The sequence below is a fragment of the Cebus imitator genome, unplaced genomic scaffold, assembly GCF_001604975.1.
Source record: "Cebus imitator isolate Cc_AM_T3 unplaced genomic scaffold, Cebus_imitator-1.0 Scaffold149, whole genome shotgun sequence".
Lineage (NCBI taxonomy): Eukaryota > Metazoa > Chordata > Mammalia > Primates > Cebidae > Cebus > Cebus imitator.
The window spans coordinates 892,548-912,674 of record NW_016107464.1 but is presented as its reverse complement, the minus strand read 5'-3'; the positions used below and the strand labels follow the sequence as shown (position 1 = coordinate 912,674).

Below are 20,127 nucleotides of genomic sequence, written 5' to 3'. Positions count from 1 at the left end.
ATCATTAATCCTTGCCTTCACTCTCAAATGCCTTCAAGCCCCCATCCCACACCATAGCCCAAATCGTCCTACTAATTTCTGGATATGATCACATTACTCTTTTGCTCAAAATTCTTCAGTGGCTCCCCACTGTTTTCAGGATAAAATCTGAACTCCTGCAGCTGGGTCACAAAATTCACTCACATTACACTCAGATGTGCAATGATTTAAGTCTCCTCCATTTCCTATAACTAGTCTGATCTTTCTCACAATGCCCTCACCCTGCTGGGCAGTGGGCAGTGGCTGGGGGGAGCTAAAAGTAATCCACGCTGGTAAACTCTACAGGATCCAATAATTTATTTTAGACAGTCTCTAAGTACTTTGGTAGCTTTGGATGACTCAGTCTTCTCTTTCTTCTTTTCAAGATAGCATCTGGATTTTTAGGGGTCTTATGTGAATTTCATGGCCTTGGGGGAATGGGGCTTCTTAGTCACATGGTCCTTGGGGCTGTGTCGGCTGGCATTTGCTGAGATGTGGTCGATTTGGTATAAATTAGTGAATAACAACCCTGAGAGGTAGCTATTATTACCACCATTTTACAGATGAGGAAGCTGAGGCTAAGAGATTAAATAACTTGCTCAAGATCACAAAGTTAGTAAGTGAACCAGGAATCAATACCGCCCCAATTCCAGTAGGCACTTAGTTATATGAGTCTAGGATTCCAGAGAGAAGTTAAGGCTAGACTTGGGAGCACTGGGAGTCTTCATGATAACTTCAAGGATGTGCTCTTCCAAGGAGAGCATGTAGAGCGGGATGAGAAGAGGGCCAGGATCAGAATAGGTGACAATCACTGGCCTGTAAGCGTCGGGGAGGAAGAGGTCTACCTCACTCCTCCTGTCCAAGCTATATTCTTCTTAGGGGAGCTTTTAGGATAGCAAAGTAGGACTTTCACCATGCCTGCACCTATTCCGGCCAGGGAGGAACCATTGCTCAGGACACTCCATTTCTGTCCCAGGCTCCCCAACAGCCTGGCAGCAAGCCTGAGACCAACACTGGGTGGGAACTCAGTAAATGTGTCCAAAGAGCCTGCGTTGCCAGAGACTTTCACACCTCGTAGGGCCAGAGAACATGCAGCCCTCTAAAGTGGGAATGCAGAGTCCACACCCAGATGGCAGAGGCAAGTGCGGGACTGCACCATAGGCGGTTCCCCAACTGAGGAGGTTCAGTCTCCTGCCAGGTGTGGGGACGCGGGGCCTTCTTCCGGAAGACAGGCTTAGAGACCTCTTCCAGATACAGAGGGGTGGTTTCCTCAGATGTGGAAATGCAGCGGCCTTGGCCTTTCTTGGATGCAGGGTGTACAACCCTTCCAGGTGCAGAGGGTGCAAGAAATCCCTACGTAAGGGTAGGCCTCGCCCCCTCCCCACCCCATCCCATCCCCTCTCCCAGGAAAGACCCTGCGCCAGCTACTCCTTCAGCCCCACTCCCGCCCCGCGCCGGCACCAGAGGCGGGCCGGTCGCCACCTCAGCACACTACCAATGGTGCGGCAACCGGGGATCGGCCCGCCAATTGAGTGGCGGCAGCCGCGCGAGGATGGCTCCGCCCCCGGGCCGCAGGCTGCCGGCCTCCCAGGAGGCGGGGCTCTTCGCTGTTTTTGCTGTCGACCGAGCCCGGCCGAGCCCAGCCGAACGCAGCCGAGCCCAGCCGAACGCAGCCGAACCCAGCCTAACCCCGCGCAGCTCCCGCCGCCGCCGCCCGAGCGCTGCCGAGCGAGCGAACGAGCAGCCGCGGCCGCGGAGGAGGTGCGGCCCCAGGGGGAGGAGGTGCCAGCTCGCCGCAGACCGCTAGCGGCAGAGGCCGCCCCGGTCGCGCCGCGGCGGGAGCGGCCGGCGGAGGCTGCGCGGCAGAGGGGGAGGGCCAGGGGAGCGGACGTCGCCTCTGCTGGCCTCCCGCCTCCCGCCTCCCGCCGCCCCCCGCCCGCAGGCTCCCGAGCCTTAGTCGGCGCCGAGCATCCCGCTGCCCCGGACCCTCCTGCGGGCGCGCACCAGGCTCAACTCAGGTAAGGAGGGCCTCCCGCCACGGGCACGGGGGCCAAGAACCTGCGACGCGAAGATGGAGATAGAGACAGAGACACACAGCCGCGGAGAGAGACGGACACAAAGAGACACAGGAACCCCTGAAAAGACCCCACGGAGAAGGGGAGAGGGACACGTCCATGAGAACACAGGGGGACATAGCCTGGAAGAGAGACAGAGAGACACAGAGACTGATGCAGAGATACACAGAGACACACTGGGAGAGAAACGAGACATACAGGAGACACAGTCAGAGATGGGGACACACGGAGAGACAGCCACACATACACAGAGGTAGGTGTGCAGAGGCACAGGCACACATCCAACGGAGGGACAGGGAGACGCCAGACTCAGAGAGGCAGCCCCTTATGGAGACACACAGCCCTGGATGCACAGAGCCTGCACATGCCTGCCAGGGCCTCACAAAGTTCCCTCTGTGCAAGCTGGCGCCTCTGGAGGTCTCCTGGTCAGGCTGGCTGGAGTCCTGGCGAGAGGAGGTGCCCAGGCTACACCGGAGCGACTCACAGCCCCCATCCTCTTGTGCCGGGGGCTGCCTGGGTCCCACCTACCAACAGAGGGCTTTTGAGGGCGGCAAGCTTGGTGGGCAGGGCCAGGGCATGCCCACCAGGTCTAAGGAGAATGAGATGACGGCTGCCTACTCTGGCTTCCCCACGCTGGCTACACACTCATTCAGGTGCCCAGAACCAGGCCTTTGGGTGGGGGTGCTGGCTCTGTGGGGTATTTGAGCCTGTTGGGACCCAATGTCTTTACCAGTGAGGCCAGAAATGCGGGAGGAATGCTCTCTTCCCTACTCCTCTCCTCCTAGGCCTCACCCCACCCTTCCTCCTCATCACACTCTCCTTTTCTCTGTACCCCCAACAGGCTCAGGACTGCAGGTAGACATCTCCACTGCCCAGGAATCACGCAGACAGCACAGCCTCCTCGGAAGGCCAGCCATACCGGAGTCCTGCCTCGGCATGGGCATCGCCATCCAGGCAGCTCCACTGTCTGTGCTTGTCTGAGGGTGCCCGTCATGGGGGCAGCCATCTCCCAGGGGGCCCTCATCGCCATTGTCTGCAACGGGCTTGTAGGCCTCTTGCTGCTGCTGCTCTGGGTCATCCTCTGCTGGGCCTGCCATTCTCGCTCTGCCGACGTTGACTCTCTCTCTGAATCCAGTCCCAACTCCAGCCCTGGCCCCTGTCCTGAGAAGGCACCACCACCCCAGAAGCCCAGCCATGAAGGCAGCTACCTGCTGCAGCCCTGAAGGCCCCTGGCCTAATCTGGAGCCCCGGACCTAAGTCCACCTCACCCAGAGCCTGGAATTAGGATCCCAGAGTTCAGCCGGCTGGGGGTCCAGAACTCAGAGTCTGCCTGCTTGGAGCTGGACCCAGCAGTCTAGAGTCTAGCCAGCCTGGCCCCAAGAGGAGCTCAGTGGACCTAAGGAGATGGACCTGGGGTGGGAGCTTATGAGTTGGTGCTAGGACCAGGGCCATCTGGACTATGCTCCATCCCAAGGGCCAAGGGCCAGAAGCCGGGTTTACTCTTTCCCTAGGCTAAGCACCTCTAGGCCCTCTAGGCTGGGGAAGCAAACTGGAACCCATGGCAATAATAGGAGGGTGTCCAGGCAGGGCCCCTCCCCTGGTCCTCCCACTGTTTGCTGGATAATAAATGGAACCATGGCTCTACCCTGAGATTTTCTTCTGTTCCCGAGGGCCCTGTGGTAGCGAAATTAAAGGTGTGGGGTGGGTTTCCAGACAGGTTTATTTGTGCAAAGTTAGAGGGGTAATGGTTGAAGGCCAAGTCCTGGGGTGAGGTGCTAGGACCTTAAGGAGCAGAATAAGAAGGGCAGATGCTGGGACCTGATCAGGGGTGGGGTCACATGCTGGGTGCTAAGGCTGGGCTGGGTACCAGGGTCAAGTACTATGAGTACTGGATTCAAGCAATGAGACTGAGGCTGGGCCCTCAGGTCTTGGTTTTCACTTCCCTCACCAGGTTCAGCAGTTTGTCCAGTTTCGCAATCTCCACAGCTGGACCCTTCTGCACCTCCTGCCCCTTCTTTTCCTGGGGAGAGGGAAAGCGTACATGGGGGAGGAATGGTGACAGGTGGGCTACCTCTCTCTGGGTCCCAGTACTACCTCCTCTGCCCAGCCTGTCCAGCTGTGCCCTACCCCTCCCCTGCCCAGTAAATTCTGGATCCCTGCCTACCCTCTCCCCAACTGGAGTTAGGTGGCAAAGGGGCTCAGCTGACAGCTTGCAAAAAGAGTCCAGCTCTGGCTTGAACCTCAGATGGACATGGGGTCTTGACACTGGCAGAAGCGGGAGAAGGCATCCTTCCCCTGACCCTCAGAGCAACAGCCTTCCAGGCCAGGGAGATCCAGCTCTTTGAAGGCAGGGGGCTGACTGCTGGCACCATCCTTACCATGGCAAGGTCCCTGGCTGAGTCCTATCCAGGAGCTAATGGGTATGTGTTTGGGAAGGGAAGGGCGGTGGGCAGAGCCTCAGGGGCCCCCACCTAGTCCTCTCACATGATGCCTTCAGGTCAGGTTGGCAGTGGGTGCCATTTGGGGCCAGGCCTGCTGTGTCAGACATACCCAGGGTTGGGGAGGGTGTCAAGAGACTCATAAGGGCAGAGGGAATAGTCCATATGACTCCAAGTGTCCTTGGCTGAGGCTGTCCCTCAGAAGACCAGATCCTGAGTTTATGACCCCTCACTCCACCTGCAAAGCATTCTAATCCTTCCATTTTAAGCTGGACATGAGTGTGTGTCACCCACAGGTCTAGTGAACTCTTTGGCAAACCAGCACCAGTTCCACCCTCCCTACTGTCCAGGCAGTGGGCTGAGGGCTATGCTGCAGCAGGCTGGGCAGCTGTCATTTCCCCATTTCCTGCCTTCTCTCTGCTCCTTGGCCCCCATCCTCATAGCCACCTGTGCCCACTGCTCACTGACACCTACTCCAGCCTTGCCTTGGTCTGGCCAGGGTTGTAAAGGGGATGTGGGGGTGAGTGCAGGGCCAGTAGGCCCCTCCCTAGCTCCTTTCTGGCTGCTGACACCATGTGGAGCTCAGATTTCCCCCTGGTGTGACCCCGTACCTGCTCCCAAATCTTCTCCCCATCCCCTTGCAGCCCAGTGCCTTTTTGCCACTACCCAGCTCACCTCTACACTCTCCAGGCAGAGGACAAAAAGCTCTTTTTCTCTCTCTCCCCACTCTCCTTCCTGAATTAAGCTTGGGTTCTCTTCTTGGCTTCACCCCATCCCCTGGGAGTTAGGGGACCTGGTTTTAGTTCCAGCTTTGTCATTAACTCTCTATATGACTTTGGGCAAGTTCTTTGCCTTTCCGAGCTTCCATTTCCCATCTATCCTATAGTTAGGGAAAGACAGTCTTTGGCCTTTGACACGTTGGGCTGACACCCATCATGGGAGCTCCCTGGGCAGGGTAGTCCAGGCCTCAGTGGGGAAGCCCTTTGGAAACGGCAGGGAGCTTGCAGCTCACACAGGAAGGGCAGTAGGGATGCCCAGAGGATTGCATTTTGCATGAATCACTTGGCTGATTGGGTCAGATAGAAATTTCACAGGAACCTTTAATCCATTCAAGCACCCAACAGCCCCCAGCTGTCCCTGCTCAGGTCCTCAGAGATGTAGGTCCCCAAAGATGCAGAGCTTGGCTCTCCCAGCCATGACTGACCCTTCTCTGAGGGGAACTGAAACTGTGGGAGATCCTTACCTCCCTGGATCAGAGTGGGCAGGGCAGGCTCTCACCCATGTCTACCACCCTCATGGTGTCATGGCCATAACCCTCCCCCAAAGAATGACCACCATCCCTCCTAGAGGGTTGTCCAACTCTGCCAACTTCAACCTGGGTCTCTCTCCTCAGAAAATTAGGAACAGATTTTATCTGTTCCACAAATTGTGCTGCCTCCTTCCTGCTCCTTGAGGCCAACTAGCTGGGCTCAGCAAAGAGATTCAGACCATGCCAGACTCCCTCCTCCCTTCAAGCCCACCGCAGCCTCTGGGCCACAGCTGCAGGCGCTTAGCAGCCTTTTGAGTATTTATAGCCAAGTCCACCCCCTCCCCCAGCTGGCTACAATTACAGGCCCGGCCACACTCCCAGGCCTTGCCTCGCTGGCCTTGGTGGGGAATAGACCAAGCCAGCACCAGAGGGATGGTGCAGCAGTCCCTTCCTTGGTAGGAGCACAGTTCTGGGAAGTCAGTAGTTGAAAGACACAGGCCCCTGCCACTGCCTCAAACTGCAGTAAATGCCTCAAATTGTCAGGAGGGACGGTCATCAGGGCAAGCTGGCCCAGTCCTGATCCTGGCCCAGAACCTGGCAGAAAGCAAAGAGCCATCTCTGCTCTTAGCACACAAATGGGCAGGACTGGGCTCTGGGTTGTTGGGCTCAGGATTCTAAGGCCTGGGCTGCAAAGCCTGGGTTTATAAGTCTGAATGTGGACTCAGGTCTAGACTTTAAGATCATCGTTCTGGGCTCCAGACCTGTATTTGGGGGCCCTGGGCTCTGGGCAGGATCTCCTGATCATTGGAGATCCTAGAAACAGGAACCAGAGCTGAGAAGGAGGACTGCATAGCTGCTGCCCTAGTTACCCTCCTCATGGCTCATTTCCTTCCTCTCTATGTAGACCCACAGCTCCCAGCTCAGGGACCATTGGAGCTGAAGCCCTCTGAAAGCCCAGCCAATGAGGCAGTGGCTCAGCCCCAAGCCCCCTGCCTGGGTGACCCACAGCATTTCTACTGGGAAGAAATCAATGATAGCCCCACATTTGCCTCCGCAGGCTTCATCCTGCTCACTGGATGTCTCCACCTGGGAGAGTCCCCTGGGGCCCCACAGGTAACTCAAATGCAGCATGTCAAACTGCTATTTTCTCACAAACCTGCTTCTTCTCCCGTGAGCCTCATTCAGGCAATGACACCATCCTTACCCTGGCTCTCCCAAGCCAGAAACTGGGGGGTCACCCTGGCTCCTCCCTTCTGTCATCCCCACCCTCCTGGAGACTTTAGCTCTTGCAGCAGCCCAAAGTCCTGGAGCCTGTACCTTTGGCATCTTGCGCAAATTGGGCGAGAGCTTGAGGCAGATGATGTGCCCACGGTCATCGCCCACAATGATGATGGGGTGGATGGGATTGAACTGCACGTGAGTGATCTTGTTCTTCTTTTTGGCCGCCACAGGCTGGTTGCAGATGGCCTCGTACTTGTTGATGGCCAAGTCAAACACATGGGCCTGTGGAGAGGTTGGTGTCGGCACACTCAGGAGTAGTGGGGCCTGTCTTCCACCTCAGAGGAATCAGCCCCTGAACTTTCTGGGGAAAGACTACAGAAGGCTAATGGCTAGCATATTGGAGCAGGAGGTGGAGGGAGGGGGAAGTTTATGTCTCTGTTTATGTTTTCCTATGGTTGAAAGAGTAAGTATAAAAAAGTTTAGGATAACTTTTAAATCTATACAGAATTAACAATAATAGCAGCTACAGGCTGGGCATGGTGGCTCACATCTGTAATCCCAGCACTTTGGGAGGCTAAGGTGGGTGGATCACTTGAGGTCAGGAGTTCAAGACCAGGCTGGCCAACATGGTGAAACCCTGTCTCTACCAAAAATACAAAAAATTAGCTGGGCATGATGGCACACGCCTGTATTCCCAGCTACTAGGGAGGCTGAGGTGGAAGAATCACTTGAATCTGGGAGACGGAGGTTATAGTGAGCCAAGATGGAGCCACTGTACCCCAGCCTGGGTGACAGAGTGAGATCCTGTCTCAAAAAAAAAAAAAAAAAAACCAAAGAAAATGGCAGCTACTGTTTGTTGAGCACTTACTAGGTACTAGACTCTGAGCAAGTGCACCACATGATTGCATCGCCTCATTATGCTCTTCACAACCACTCTGTAAGGTGGTTCTGCTATCTTCATTTTAAAACCGAGGAGTTAGAGGCTCTTAGAGGCTAACTTGCTAGCCAGTGGCAGAGCCAGGGTTTACACCAGTTAATATATATAAAGTGCAAAGACAGTGCTTGACATATGAGTGGTCAATCAATGTTGGGTGTTACCTTCACCACACCCTAAGACCAAACCGCTATCAACTCTGGACAACTGTGCCAACCTCTTAACCAGTCTCCCCACTTCCACTCTTGCCTTGCTACAATCCACCCTCCAGACAGCAGCAGGATTACCTTTAAAACACTTAAAATCCTCGCACAGACTCCCTTGGCGCTATAAATAAAATCCAGATCCCTCACTCTAGCCCACCTCCCCACTCTCACCTCATGTTCTTGCCCCTTGCTTACTAGACTCCAGCCACACTTGCCTTCCTGTTCCTTAAACCCAAGGCTTGTTCCCACCTCAGGGCGTCTGCCTCAGCTGCTCCCTCAAGGTGGCCTGCTCCCCTTCCCCATCTCTACATGCCTCCTTGCCAGTCAGCTCTCAGCATGAGTGTCACCTCTTCAAAGAAGGCTTTCCTGACCACTGCATCCAAGAGACCACCCAGTCCTTTTCTTTTTTCCCTGTTTTTCTTTTTTTCTTTTTCATTGCCTGGTCTCTCTGAACCTCTTTCTCTTTTTAATAAAACAGCTTTATTGAGATATAATTCACATACTATAAAATTCACTCATTTAAAGTATAAAATTCTTGGTTTTAGTATATTCACAGCTATGCAACCTTTGCTACAATAGATTTTACATTTTCGCTGCCCTAGGCCACACAAACTGACTTTCCATCTCTACACATTTGCTTGTTTTGGATGTATTCTGTAAATGGAATTATACAGTATGTGGCCTTTTGTGACTGGCTTTTTACACTACGAATGTTGTCAAGGTTCCTCCATGTGGTAGCAGGGATCAGTACTTCATTCCTTGTCCTTGCTGACTAATAATCCCCAAGGAGACACTATATTTCACTTACCCATTCAGCAGTTGATGGACACTGGGTTGTTGCCACTCTGACTGTTATGGGTAATGCTGCCATGAACATTTATGTTTACATATCACAATCTTTTATTAATAATTCTCTGCCTAGCACTTTATACTGGGAGTTTTGTTGTTGCTTTTTGCATCTTTCCCTTCATTAGAACATAAGCTCCACAAGAGCAGGTATCTAAGTCACCAAGGTCCAGCCTGGAGCTGGGCACCATCGCTGGCCCTGAGTAGCCATCTGTTCCCGGAATAGACAACTGATAGACTTTAGGATGATGGCCTCTTCACCGCATTCTTTCCTTGGGGTAGCCAGTGCTTCTCAGTTTATATCAAAGTCCACAGGGAAAAGGTGTTTGCATCCAACAATGTGCTCACAAGATGTTTATTTCTGAGCTCTCACCAATTCTCAGTGTTGACTAGCCCCCTCCCACTCCACCCCTCAGAATCAGCTTGCACACTTCCAGGGGTAGAGACTTCACTACCTTATAGATACTATTGAGTCACTGATCAACTCTGGCTCATACATTTCTCCTTACATGGAGCTGAGCCCTGCCCACCCCTAGCTCCCCACCACAGAGCAGAGGAAATAACTGCTTTATGGTATCTCATTACCCAGAGCACTTTCTCCTCCAAGGTGAACAGCCCCATTCTCTCCTTGAGGCCTCATGGGATGAATGAGTCCTCCTTTGGCTGGGCCCTGGATGGCTAGCCCCTTTAAAATACACAGTCCTTGTGTCCCACCTTCTCCTTCCTGACCTCATCATGGAATGGGCTCTCCATCAGGGAGGCCCTGAGATACTGCACCTGATCTCTAGTAGGGACTCAGTGAGGAGGTCAGGACAATGCCACTCACCTTCCCATCTGTGGTGACAGCTGCGAACACAGTAGAAGAGTATGGTGCCCAGGCCACATCGCCCACGGCTGAGTTCAGGTCATAGATGAACATCGGGGTCCTGCAGTGGTGGAGGGTGGAAAGCCCATGGTACAGAGATCTCATAGTACCACAGCCTGGGGGAGGGCCCAGGGCAGAGCCAGGAATGGGCCCCTCACTTGATGGTATGGTCCCAGATCTTCACTGTCCAGTCGGAGCTGCAGGACATGAAGACCTTGGTGTGGTATGGGTTCCAGGATACAGCGTCCACTGCCATGTTGTGGGCATCATAGGTATCGAGGAATTGGCTGGAGTAGGATTTAGAGCACTGGTAGGGGAGTCAGAAGTGATAGAAAGGTCAGCAGCCACCACTCTTCTGGGGGCCTGGAGGATCTGAGCCTTAGCCTCCACTCCTATCCTTACCCCACATTGCATCCCAGCTGAACTGGGGCCAACCTCCTGGCTGCTCCTCCCACCCTCAGCACACCCAGGGGAAAGGAAGGGTTTGAGGGTCTGAGGATTCAGGACAGGCAGGGGAACCTTCCTGCAGGATGAAGGAAAGGGCTGTAGTCTGCCCAGTGCTCCAGATGTGGAGGCCTAGCCAAGCCATGTCCTGGAGAGCTGGGGTGGGGCTGGGTACCCAGAGTTTTCCATTCTCTAGCTCCCTCCAGACTGCCCATGCTGGGACCACCTGGCGAGGATTCCAAGCCAGGCAGAAAAGACCTTCTCTCCTTAACAGAGGGCAAAGCATGTATCAGGCCCGGGGGGAGGTATGGTCTGGCCATCTTCTAGGCCAGGGCCTATGGACAGACAGAGCCCTGGGTCCACCTGCAGCCCAGACATCATCCTTGCAACAGTGATAAACATCCCACCTTGTCCAGGCAAGAGCAGGTGCAGAGCCAGAGCCAACTTGGATCTCCAGATTTCCTATTCTGTTTCTTGCCCTGACCAGCGTGCCCCTCTCTCCCCACCTCCAGGAGACAGTGTGACTGAGTAGTCTCTCATTACTCCTGCCTCTCTTGGGCTGCCAGTGGGAGGGGTGAATAGGGGGTGGGGACTTCTTTTGCATTCAGACCAGCTCCGGCTGGGCCTCAGGGGCTCCCGAGAGGCTGCCTGTAATTAACATTCTAAGTCTCTGAGCCTAAGAAAAGCTTGCAGCAGAGCTATTTCTGGATGGATGGAGGTTCAGAAGGATGTTCACCTACTACCACTGAGACCTTGTAGAAACTGACCATCAGGTTCCATCCTGTTGGCTGGGATGTAGCCAGTATTCAGAGATAATTCTGGCCTTCAAAGCTCAACTCAAGTACAAATCTCCTCCAGGAAGTTTTCCCAAAATGTTTTAACTCCCCCAACTAGAGTTCCCACTTCTACCTCAACTCCCAGGAAGGGAGGGAGGACCTGGAGGAAAAGATGCGGGGCTGGGCTAAAGCCACCCTCTAGATTCTCCATCCCCTTTCCTGCATTAGCCCTTATTCCTGCCACCCAAGCAAGTCAACAAATACATTCTCTTCCCTCAAGAGGCCTTCTAGAACTGATGGGAACTAAAATCCATCAAAATAGGATCTGTTGAGAACTCTTAAGTTCCCAGCTGCTCAGGTCTAAGTGGCCCTCTAAGGAGCTGGCACAGGGCGGCCTCACCTTGTAGATTTTTCCCTCCTCTGTGCCCACTAGGAACAGGTAGTCAATTTCTTTGTGGAAGTCAAAGGCAGTGCCACAACCTTGGGAGAAGAGGGAGGAGCAGGCTTAGCCCAGTTCTGAAAGGGAGGCTCCCAGCGCCTCCCCTCCTCAGCAGAGGAGCTCAGCCCAGGCACTCTCAGAGCAGGACTCAGCGCAGGACAGACTGAACATGGGCCCCTGTAAGAGCTGGGACCAGGCCAGGCAAACAGAAACCAGCCCTCTGGCCTGCTTGTCCCAGGCAGTTAGGATTCTGCAAATGGCCAGGGGTTCTACAGACAGGAATGGGGGCCTGGGTTAACAAGGAAGGGATTGAGTTAAACAGGGTCAGGGTCAGGGTCAGGGTAAACAGGGACAGGGTCTGCAAACAGGAACATGGTCTGTGCCAATAGGGATATAGTCTGCATAAACAGGGTAGGAATTGAGTAAACAGGGACAGTATCTGGATAAACAGGGGCCTGATCTGCATAAACAGGGCTGGATCTGCATAACAGCACCTGATCTGCATAAACAGGAACAGGGTCTGCAAACACAGGGATGGGAGCTGTATAAACAGCGAGGGTATGCACACAGTCAAGGGCTCAGCAGACAGGGCCAGGCCTTCCTGTTACGTCCTGGTGGGCTCTGGCACAGGTTGCGGACAGAACGCTCAGTCAGGGGAAGGACCACTGTCACTGACCCTCACTGGGCCTGAATGACCTGGCCAGGCCTGGAGGTAAGGGGGCTGGGGCTCCTACCCACTGTGTGCAGCTGCAACCCCTCAGGAACTTCCGTGGTGCTGCCTTCCACCTTCAGCTTGATGACATCTATGTGGACCAGCTCGCTCTGTAGTCACAGAGGGATGTAGGGGGAGGGCACATGGGTTGGGCTGGGTCAGCAGGGCTGGGGGCTGCCCTTTGCCATTTAGCTCCCGCCTCCCCACTCACCCCCGTATGACCCTCTCTGGGAAACAGGCACCTTCACAAGAGTCCAAGATACAATCCTGCCATCAGATGACACAGAGAAGAAGTTAAGGTTTTGGTCCATGTCATCCTTCTGCCACTTGACCTGAAACATCCCAAAACATGAGGTCTGGGACCCTGCTAGGGTGTTGAGTTAGGTCTGTGGGCAGAGCAGGGATCCCCAAGCACCCATCTGAGGCTCAGAAGCAAGTTCTGGGAGCCCATTTCCCAGAATCCCATGATTGGTCCTCTCTCCCTCCTTCCATCCATCTCTGTCTCTCATTCCTTTCTCCTTGACCATCCTGGGGGAATAGTGCCAGTCAAAGCATTGCCTTAATTTACTGGGTTGGCAGTGGAGGTACCCAATCCTTCCCTGGGTTGGGTTCCAGGAGCCCCATTGCCGGGAGAAGGAAGTGGCTATGGGTTCAGCCACCTTACATAAATAAACATGACCTGGAAAGAACCAGGCCCATCAACCAGTTTCCTGTTTATAAAACAGGAGTCATAATAGCATAGGTTTGCCATGAGAAATAAATATGTGAAGCCCTTATGTCAGAACATTGCACATATTATATGTTCAATACATGATAGCTAATGTCCTCATTAATATGATTATCCTAGGAATCTAGGTGCCAAGGTTCTGCAGGGGCCTTTCCCTGCTTGCTTGTGGGAGCTGGAGAGGAGCAGGCCCTAAGTCTCCTGCCCACCTCTTCCAGGGTTGGCCTTTCTCTAGGAAGTGTCTCCTCTGTTCCCACCTTTCCTTTGCTACTAACTCCTGCTCTCAAAACTTTGCTCCCAGTCCCAGATTTGAGCTGTGTTTCTTCATCTGCAAATTGGGGTTAATTATCCTGCCCCACCCATCTTCTCAGGGCTGGAAGCAAACATATGGGAAAGTGTTTTGGAGACAGAGCTGTTGTCTTATGAAGATGACACGCTCGAGACTCAAGTTTCTGTTGCCAGATGTGGAGGCCTGGCCAAGCCATGTCCCAGAGAGCTGGGGTGGGGCTGGGTGCCCAGAGTTTTCCATTCTCTGGCTCCCTCCAGACCGCCCATGCTGGGACCACTGTCTTGTCCCCTCCCCCTGTCACAAGCAGAGGACCAGTGAGGGAGGCCAAGAACAGTGCCATTGCCTGCTGCCTGTAACTGCAGCTGTCACCAGGGTTGTTGGGGACTGAAGTGGAGAATGGGTTGTTTCTCCCCAGCCAGCCGGAGGCCTGATGGATTGGAGTTACAGGAGGGGGGCTGAGTCCTGTCTTGGCCTGTCCAAGCAGCTGGCTGTTTTGCACTTTCACTGGACTAGAGAGCATCACAGAGCCTGTGAGGTATAAGTCAGAGCCAGCCCTAATATTGAGACCACTTCCCCTTCTGTGTAAAAGTGGGCCTTTTAAAGGGGGGAGGGGACAGGGGGTGTCAAAGGCCAGGCTGTAAGAGGCGCTAGGGAGCTGCAAAGGGAAGTGTTTAATGAGCAGACGCCAGCACTGCATGGAAATTGTATTTCACACCCCACTTAGCAGCCTGATGCCCAGTGGGGGGTGGTGTGTGTGTATTTGCAAGTGACTGTGTATGTATGTGTGTGCAAGTCACACACCTGCTCCTGGGGTGGAGGTCGGCCAGTAGGAATAAAGCAAAAGAGGGAGGGTGGTAAGTGAGGTTAAGAGAAAGAATGAATTCCCAGGGACCAGGTGGTAGGGAGGAGCTGGAGCCTGCGTAACTGATTTATTCTCTTCTGCCTTATTTGATTAGGGCAGACCTACTTGATCCTAGTCTCTTGCTCATACATCCTTCCTGCCTCCTTCCCCAGAACTGCACCAGCATGTGCATCCCCATGCGCGCGCGTGCGCGCGCACGCACACACACACACACACACACACACACACACACACACACACAGAGTGTTGCTGGTTGAAGCTTCACTGTAGGGCTTGCACAGAGCTGGCTATTCAGGCAGGCTCCCTGGAGAAGAAGCCTGTGCTGTGGGACAGAAGCCCAATCTTCTTAGAACAGACAGTCCTCTCCTTGGCTCCAAAACCTTCCGTGGCTCACCACTGCCAACAGAACAAACTCCTTCTGCCTCAGCCTAGCATTTGAGATCTAACACAACCTCTCTGGCCTCCCCCAAATATCTCTGACACAGTCCTGTTATGTGGGACTTAGACTCTGATGTCTCTGACATCTCATTCAGCAGCCTGGCTCTTCTTCAAGCTCCAGGCTCATATAGCTGACTGGCTGGAGGACGCCTCCCTCTGGGTGTCCCTTGGGTTTCTTGTATTAATTTCTGGCCAAACCTGTTTTTCTTCTGCCATTTCTCACTTCTATGGATGGCCTACTAAGCACCTCAAACCCAGGCAGCATCAATTCTTCCCTTTCCCCATATCTAATCAATTATTTCCTTCTATTGATTTTACTACCCCACCAGCTCTCAACCCTGTCTTCTCATTTCTGTCTCCACTGCCCCTGCCCTAGCTCAGGCTTCAAAAATGCTCATGCTGCAGTCATAGGATCTATCCAAGAGACAAATATGGCCATGTTACTCCTCTGCCCCAAACTCTCTGATGGTTGGACAGCAATTTCCAAACTATGGTCAGGAGGTAGAGGGAATGACAATAGGGGACCCTCAAGCAACCTGGTCCTACCAGAGCACCACTCTCATCTTTTTAATACATTGGGTTTCTGCATAAACACTTCGCTTGAAACCACTGACCCAATGTCCGAGCATCTTAACTTAATAGATAAGCACAGGGTATTTCAAATGACGTGTCACTTCCCAACAGGCTACTCTGCTTGATGCTCCATGTCATGGCATATGTGGCCCCCTTTGTACCCTTCTTCATCTCACTAACTCTCCTCCCTCACAATCTAGCTCAGGTGTTGCTTCCTCTAGAAAGACCTGCCCAGCCCTCCAGCCCCTGGTCCCCGTCTAGGACAATGTGGGTGCCCCTCCTTGCACACTTTTACTTTAGCACTTAGCATGCTGCTCTGCCCTGGGCAGCCTGTGGCTGTGGTTATCTTCACAGTGGGAACTCCAGAGATCAACCAGAGGAGCACACAGGGAGGAGTTACTGAATGGATGAATGAGTAAGTGAATGAATGAGGAGGGAGGAAGGAATGAGAAGAAAGGAAGGGAACAGGAAGTGAGTAAACAGGTGAGAGACAGGTGGCTTCTGCCTATGTCACATGCCATGATTCTATATAAGAACCTGAGTCTCCCATTTTGCAAAGGCAGCAGCCCTGTTTTCCTGGCAGGATAGGACGGCAGAAGGCTGCCCTGTCCAGCTGAGTTCCTGTCTTCCTGGGACCTGCTCAGTGAAAGCAATAATGCTTCTTCTCAATGCCCTGCAACCTGCTATTTCCTGCAACCTGCCATTTTCCCTGCAACCTGCTATTTGATTTAGAGAACATAGCAGAGTAGGGGTAGGGTAGTTGGCCTGGGCCTCTGCCCTTCTGATTGGCTTGAGGAAGGAGGGTGGTCAAGCCAACCACAGATGCTCTGCGCTTGGCCCTAGGCTACCTGAGTTGGGAAAGCAGGGGAGGGCTGGGCGGGGTATGATCACGGTAAGTCTTTTCTCCTCTCCCTGAGCTTTAAAGTTTCTACAGACATCCTCCCTCTGCCTGGAGACCTTCACGTGCCTGGAAGGCCTGCTGATGAATTGGGAGGTGGACTTTTTGATGGAGAAAACTCCTGAGGCTACAACCTCTGGTCTCTGCTTTGTTGGAGAGTAGCTGGGGAGGGTATATGGCAGGAGGGTCTGCCTCCCTCCCACCCTCTGCCCCAGGCTCTGGGTAAAGGATAAAGCTGAGAGGGTACCATGGCCCCTGTGCCTGGGCAGTCCTCCCTCTGCTCAGGCCTATCAGTGCCAGGGCAGGTGTCCACATGTCTCAGGAAGCTCAGGGCTGTAAGAGGCAGGAGTACAGAGCTTGCCTGCAGACTGTCAGGGCAGGGCAAGAGGGAAGTGAAAGAATAGAAGACAGAGTTCCCAGTGCTACCTGATGCGCCCAGAGATCTTGAGCAACGTGAGGCAGAAATTCATCCTTAGATCCTCCCAGATCTGCCCATAGGAAAAGAGTACACAGCCTTTGAAGGAAGGGGATTTTTGGGACACGATAAGGAAGGGCCTACCAAGCCACAGCTAAGAGACCCTCTGAGAGTGGAACTGAAATCTGTGCCCAGTGGAATATGATGGGAAACACAGAGTCAGGGTGAAATCCAGCCCCACTGTCCAGTAATGGTTCCAGGCTGGTGCCAAACTTCTGCAGAGGCCTCACCATCACTTTAAGCCTGTCTGAAGAAGAGGGGGTGCTACAGAGAGGCTCAGTGGCAGACCTGGCCTACCAGGCCTTACATTCCCACCCAAGGGCAGGCAATTAGCAGCACCTACCCCTGTCTGGGAGTTTCCCCAGATCTAGCCCAGATGGCAGATGAAAAGCCGTGTGGGGAGTTGAGGAAGCTTGTGGACAAGGACCTGGTCTTTAACATACACTTGACCCTTGACCAACAACTTTGAACTGCATGGGTCCAATTATACACAGGTTTTCTTCTGCCCTTCCACCCCTGAGATTGCAAGTCCAACCCCTCCTCTTCCTCCTCCTCCTCAGTCTCCTTAATGTGAGGATGACGAGGATGAAGACCTTTGGGATGATCCACTTACATTTAATGAACAGTAAATATATTTTCTTCCTTATGATTTTCCTAATAACATATTTACTTGCTTAATTATAAGGATACAGTATATAAAACATACGTAACACACAATATATGTGTTATTTGTTTATGTTGTCAGTAAGGCTTCTGGTCAAAAGTAAGCTATTAGTTATGTTTTTGAGGACTCCAAAGTTATGCACAGATTTTTGACTGTGTGTGGGGATCAGTGTCCCTCATCCCCACATTGTCCAAGGGTCCACTGTACTCAGCTGGAGCCTGTCAGACCCTGAAAGCTTCCAGCTATGACTTCTGAGTTACTGACTGCCACATCTAAGAGATCCTTGGCAAACAGATGGGGCCCTCCTGAGGGGTGGTCTGGAGCAGCAGACCCCAGCTCTCACTGGAGACCCTCTTGCTTCCTGATTTTCACCTTCTGCTCTTTTCTGCCTTTTCTCACACCCAGATCCTGGCCTTCTGGTACCTGCCATCCTCATCCCCCTGCCTGTGGTCCTCTCCTCCCCAAGGTCCCTCCCTCCTCCAGTGTCTCCAGGCCCACACGCTGGTCCCATCCCTACCCCTCCTACCCTGATTTGAGGCTGACCTGCCACACAGGGTCCGTGTGCTTGCCAGACTTGGCTGAGCTGCGGAAGGAGGGCTGGGAGTGGGGCTTCTTGAGGTTATAAATGGCCACATTGCCATCATAGTGGCCCACTGCCACAAGGTAGGGGTGGTCCACGTGGATGTCGAGACACATGATGCCGCTGTCGCTGCTGAACATGTACTCAGGGAAACTGGGGTTCTTCATGCTGTAGAGCAGCAGCATGCCCCGGCTCTGCTTCATGAAGTCATCTACCCAGGGAAGATAGGCAGCTGAGGTTGGAGGATCCAACTGCCCTGCCCGGGAAGCCCCTCACTCCTACCCCACTAGATGGGCAAGCCCTGCTCTGCTTTATGTCTGTCAGAGAGTGTGAGATTCCTCTCTGGACTTTATCTTTTCCATCTGTGAAGTGAATTTATGAGATCTGACTGCTTCTAAGTGAAGAAGATGTGTGAGCTTGGGAAGGAGCAGTACCCTCAGTGGGGGTTTGGATGCCCAGCCCAGGGGCAGGCAGCTTTCCATAGATGCACGGATAATGCCCATGTACCCCTCCCCCCAGCCAAGTACAGGTTAAGCTTGAACATGGAATTGTCTACAGTGGGTCCCAAACTAGCCACGTATGAGCATATCCCCACAGTCCCAGGTGCAGCCTGAGCCCTAGATCTAGGCACGCTTCCCAAATCCAGAAGTCCCAGGCCAGCCAGTCAGGCTTCCACAGGCCCACCTGGCCTGGGCACAGTTTTTGGTGATCAACAATGGACCACTTAGCAGAGGTCCTTGTCCCCATCAGCCCCATGTCAAGGGAGTGCCTCCCACTCTTTCTTACATTTTCTGTATACTTGGCACCCATCCCAAAATGTAGTCATGAACATAGTTCCAGCCCTCCTGCCACCAGCTCAGTCCTCCCAGCCTCCTCACCAAGCTCAGGGGAGCCGGAGCTGGAGAGGTGGAAGGCTGGTGTAGACTCCACCTGGGGGCACTCTGCCAAAGCAGAGGGCATGTAGGGGTATCAGACCAGGTCAGGAGGAAGTAGATGCCAAGCTACAGAGACAAGGATACCAGTCCAGCCACTGACTGACAGCAGGCTTCCTCTCTTCCTGTGCTGTCCTAAATGAGTCTAGCCCAGGACTAGCTCCAAGACAGCAGCTGTTTAACGACTCCCTTATTAAGTCATGCAAAAGGCACTTGGAGGGGGTGTGTGGTAAGCAGAATAGGGTCCCCCTGCAGAGATGTCCAGATCCTAATCCCCTGAACCCGTAAACATGTCACTTTTCATGGCAAAAGGGATTCTGCAGATGTGATTAAGTTAAAGACCTTGAGATGGGGAGATTATCCTGGATTATCTGGGTAGACTCTATGTAATCACAAGGGTTCCTATAAGGGAAAGAGGGAGGCAAGAGTCAGGGAAGGAGATGCAACCATAGAAGCAGATGTCAGAATGATTCGATTGCTTGCTGGAAGGGGGCCACAAGCCACGGAATGTGGGCAGCCTGTAGAAACTGGAAAGGACAGGGAAACGGCTGCTCTCCTGGAGCCTCCAGAGGGAATGCAGCCCTCTTACCACCTGGTTTTGGTTCCATGAAACCTATTTTGGACTTCTGACCTATGATAATTTTGTGTTATTTTAAGCCATTAAATTTGTGGCAGTTTGTTACAGAAGCAGTGGGAAACTAATATAGCAGACATTTAGGGAAAAATGACCAAAACCTACTTTTAGGAATTAGAGAGAGAGGCTCTCATAGATGGTACTTTTTTTTTTCTGGGATGGTTTGGAAGCCATCCCTCTAGAAGTCAGCTGGATGGATGTAATGCTCCTTGGCTTTTCTGATGACAATAATGAAACCCTCTCTCCATTTCCTATACCTCAGCCTTGCCACCTTGGACTCCAGGAATAGAAATGCCCCTTGTGTTAGGACCTTCGTAGTTTCCAAAGGCAGGGGACCAGCCCAAGGCTGCTCTAAGAAAGGGCATCAATTGCTAGAGGGTTCAAAACCTCAAGCATGGCCCAGAGGCCATGGTGCCAGGCTGGGCTCAGTCTCTTGAGCAGATGGGCTTTTCCAGGCACTCTCATTCAATTCAAAGTCATATTGAAACAGTGAGGAAATAAGAGCAAGGCCTTAGAGACAGAATACATCAAGCGGGACATTTAATTTGATTTAGGGAAAATGAGGCAAACATTTGAGAACCTAAATAACTAACCAGTAATTAAACTAACAACGGGAATGCCCTTGCACTACAACCCAGCAAGCACAGTGGCCTTTATGGACTGTATTTACAAAGAGACCTGACAACATAATTAGTCCTGTAAATTTTACGCAGCCTGCAGCTGAGGAGTGATAGATTTTGTGTGTGGAGGATGAATGAGGAGAAATGAGGTGGATGAATTTCCATTTTCAGTAAATGAAATTAACACTGCTTAATTAGTGAAGCTGACAAATAAA

At 52.9% G+C, this 20,127-nt stretch overlaps 2 protein-coding genes across 9 annotated transcripts in view; one reads left to right on the top strand and one right to left on the bottom strand.

Annotated features, from left to right (window-relative positions):
- Nucleotides 1-1,739: 1,739 nt before the first annotated feature.
- ENHO (energy homeostasis associated) lies at nt 1,740-3,738 on the top strand. Its single transcript, XM_017542989.2, has 2 exons — nt 1,740-2,036; nt 2,935-3,738. Exon 2 carries the CDS (start codon nt 3,086-3,088, stop codon nt 3,314-3,316), a length of 231 nt encoding a protein of 76 aa, XP_017398478.1. The 5' UTR covers nt 1,740-2,036; nt 2,935-3,085; the 3' UTR covers nt 3,317-3,738.
- A 57-nt stretch (nt 3,739-3,795) lies between these two features.
- DNAI1 (dynein axonemal intermediate chain 1) overlaps nt 3,796-20,127 on the bottom strand; it is a 62,092-nt gene continuing 45,760 nt past the window's right edge. For 3 of the 8 annotated variants that reach the window (XM_017542973.1, XM_017542975.2, XM_017542976.2), the window contains 8 exons: nt 17,690-17,937; nt 12,466-12,555; nt 12,246-12,333; nt 11,473-11,552; nt 10,011-10,159; nt 9,814-9,937; nt 7,098-7,283; nt 3,796-4,113 (listed from right to left, as the gene is read on the bottom strand). In XM_017542973.1, coding sequence (XP_017398462.1) covers nt 4,015-4,113; nt 7,098-7,283; nt 9,814-9,937; nt 10,011-10,159; nt 11,473-11,552; nt 12,246-12,333; nt 12,466-12,555; nt 17,690-17,937 — 1,064 coding nt within the window. In that variant the 3' untranslated portion in view covers nt 3,796-4,014. The remainder of the gene's footprint in view (nt 4,114-7,097; nt 7,284-9,813; nt 9,938-10,010; nt 10,160-11,472; nt 11,553-12,245; nt 12,334-12,465; nt 12,556-17,689; nt 17,938-20,127) is intronic. The other 5 variants (XM_017542974.1, XM_037743644.1, XM_037743645.1 and 2 more) reach the window with 5 other exon arrangements.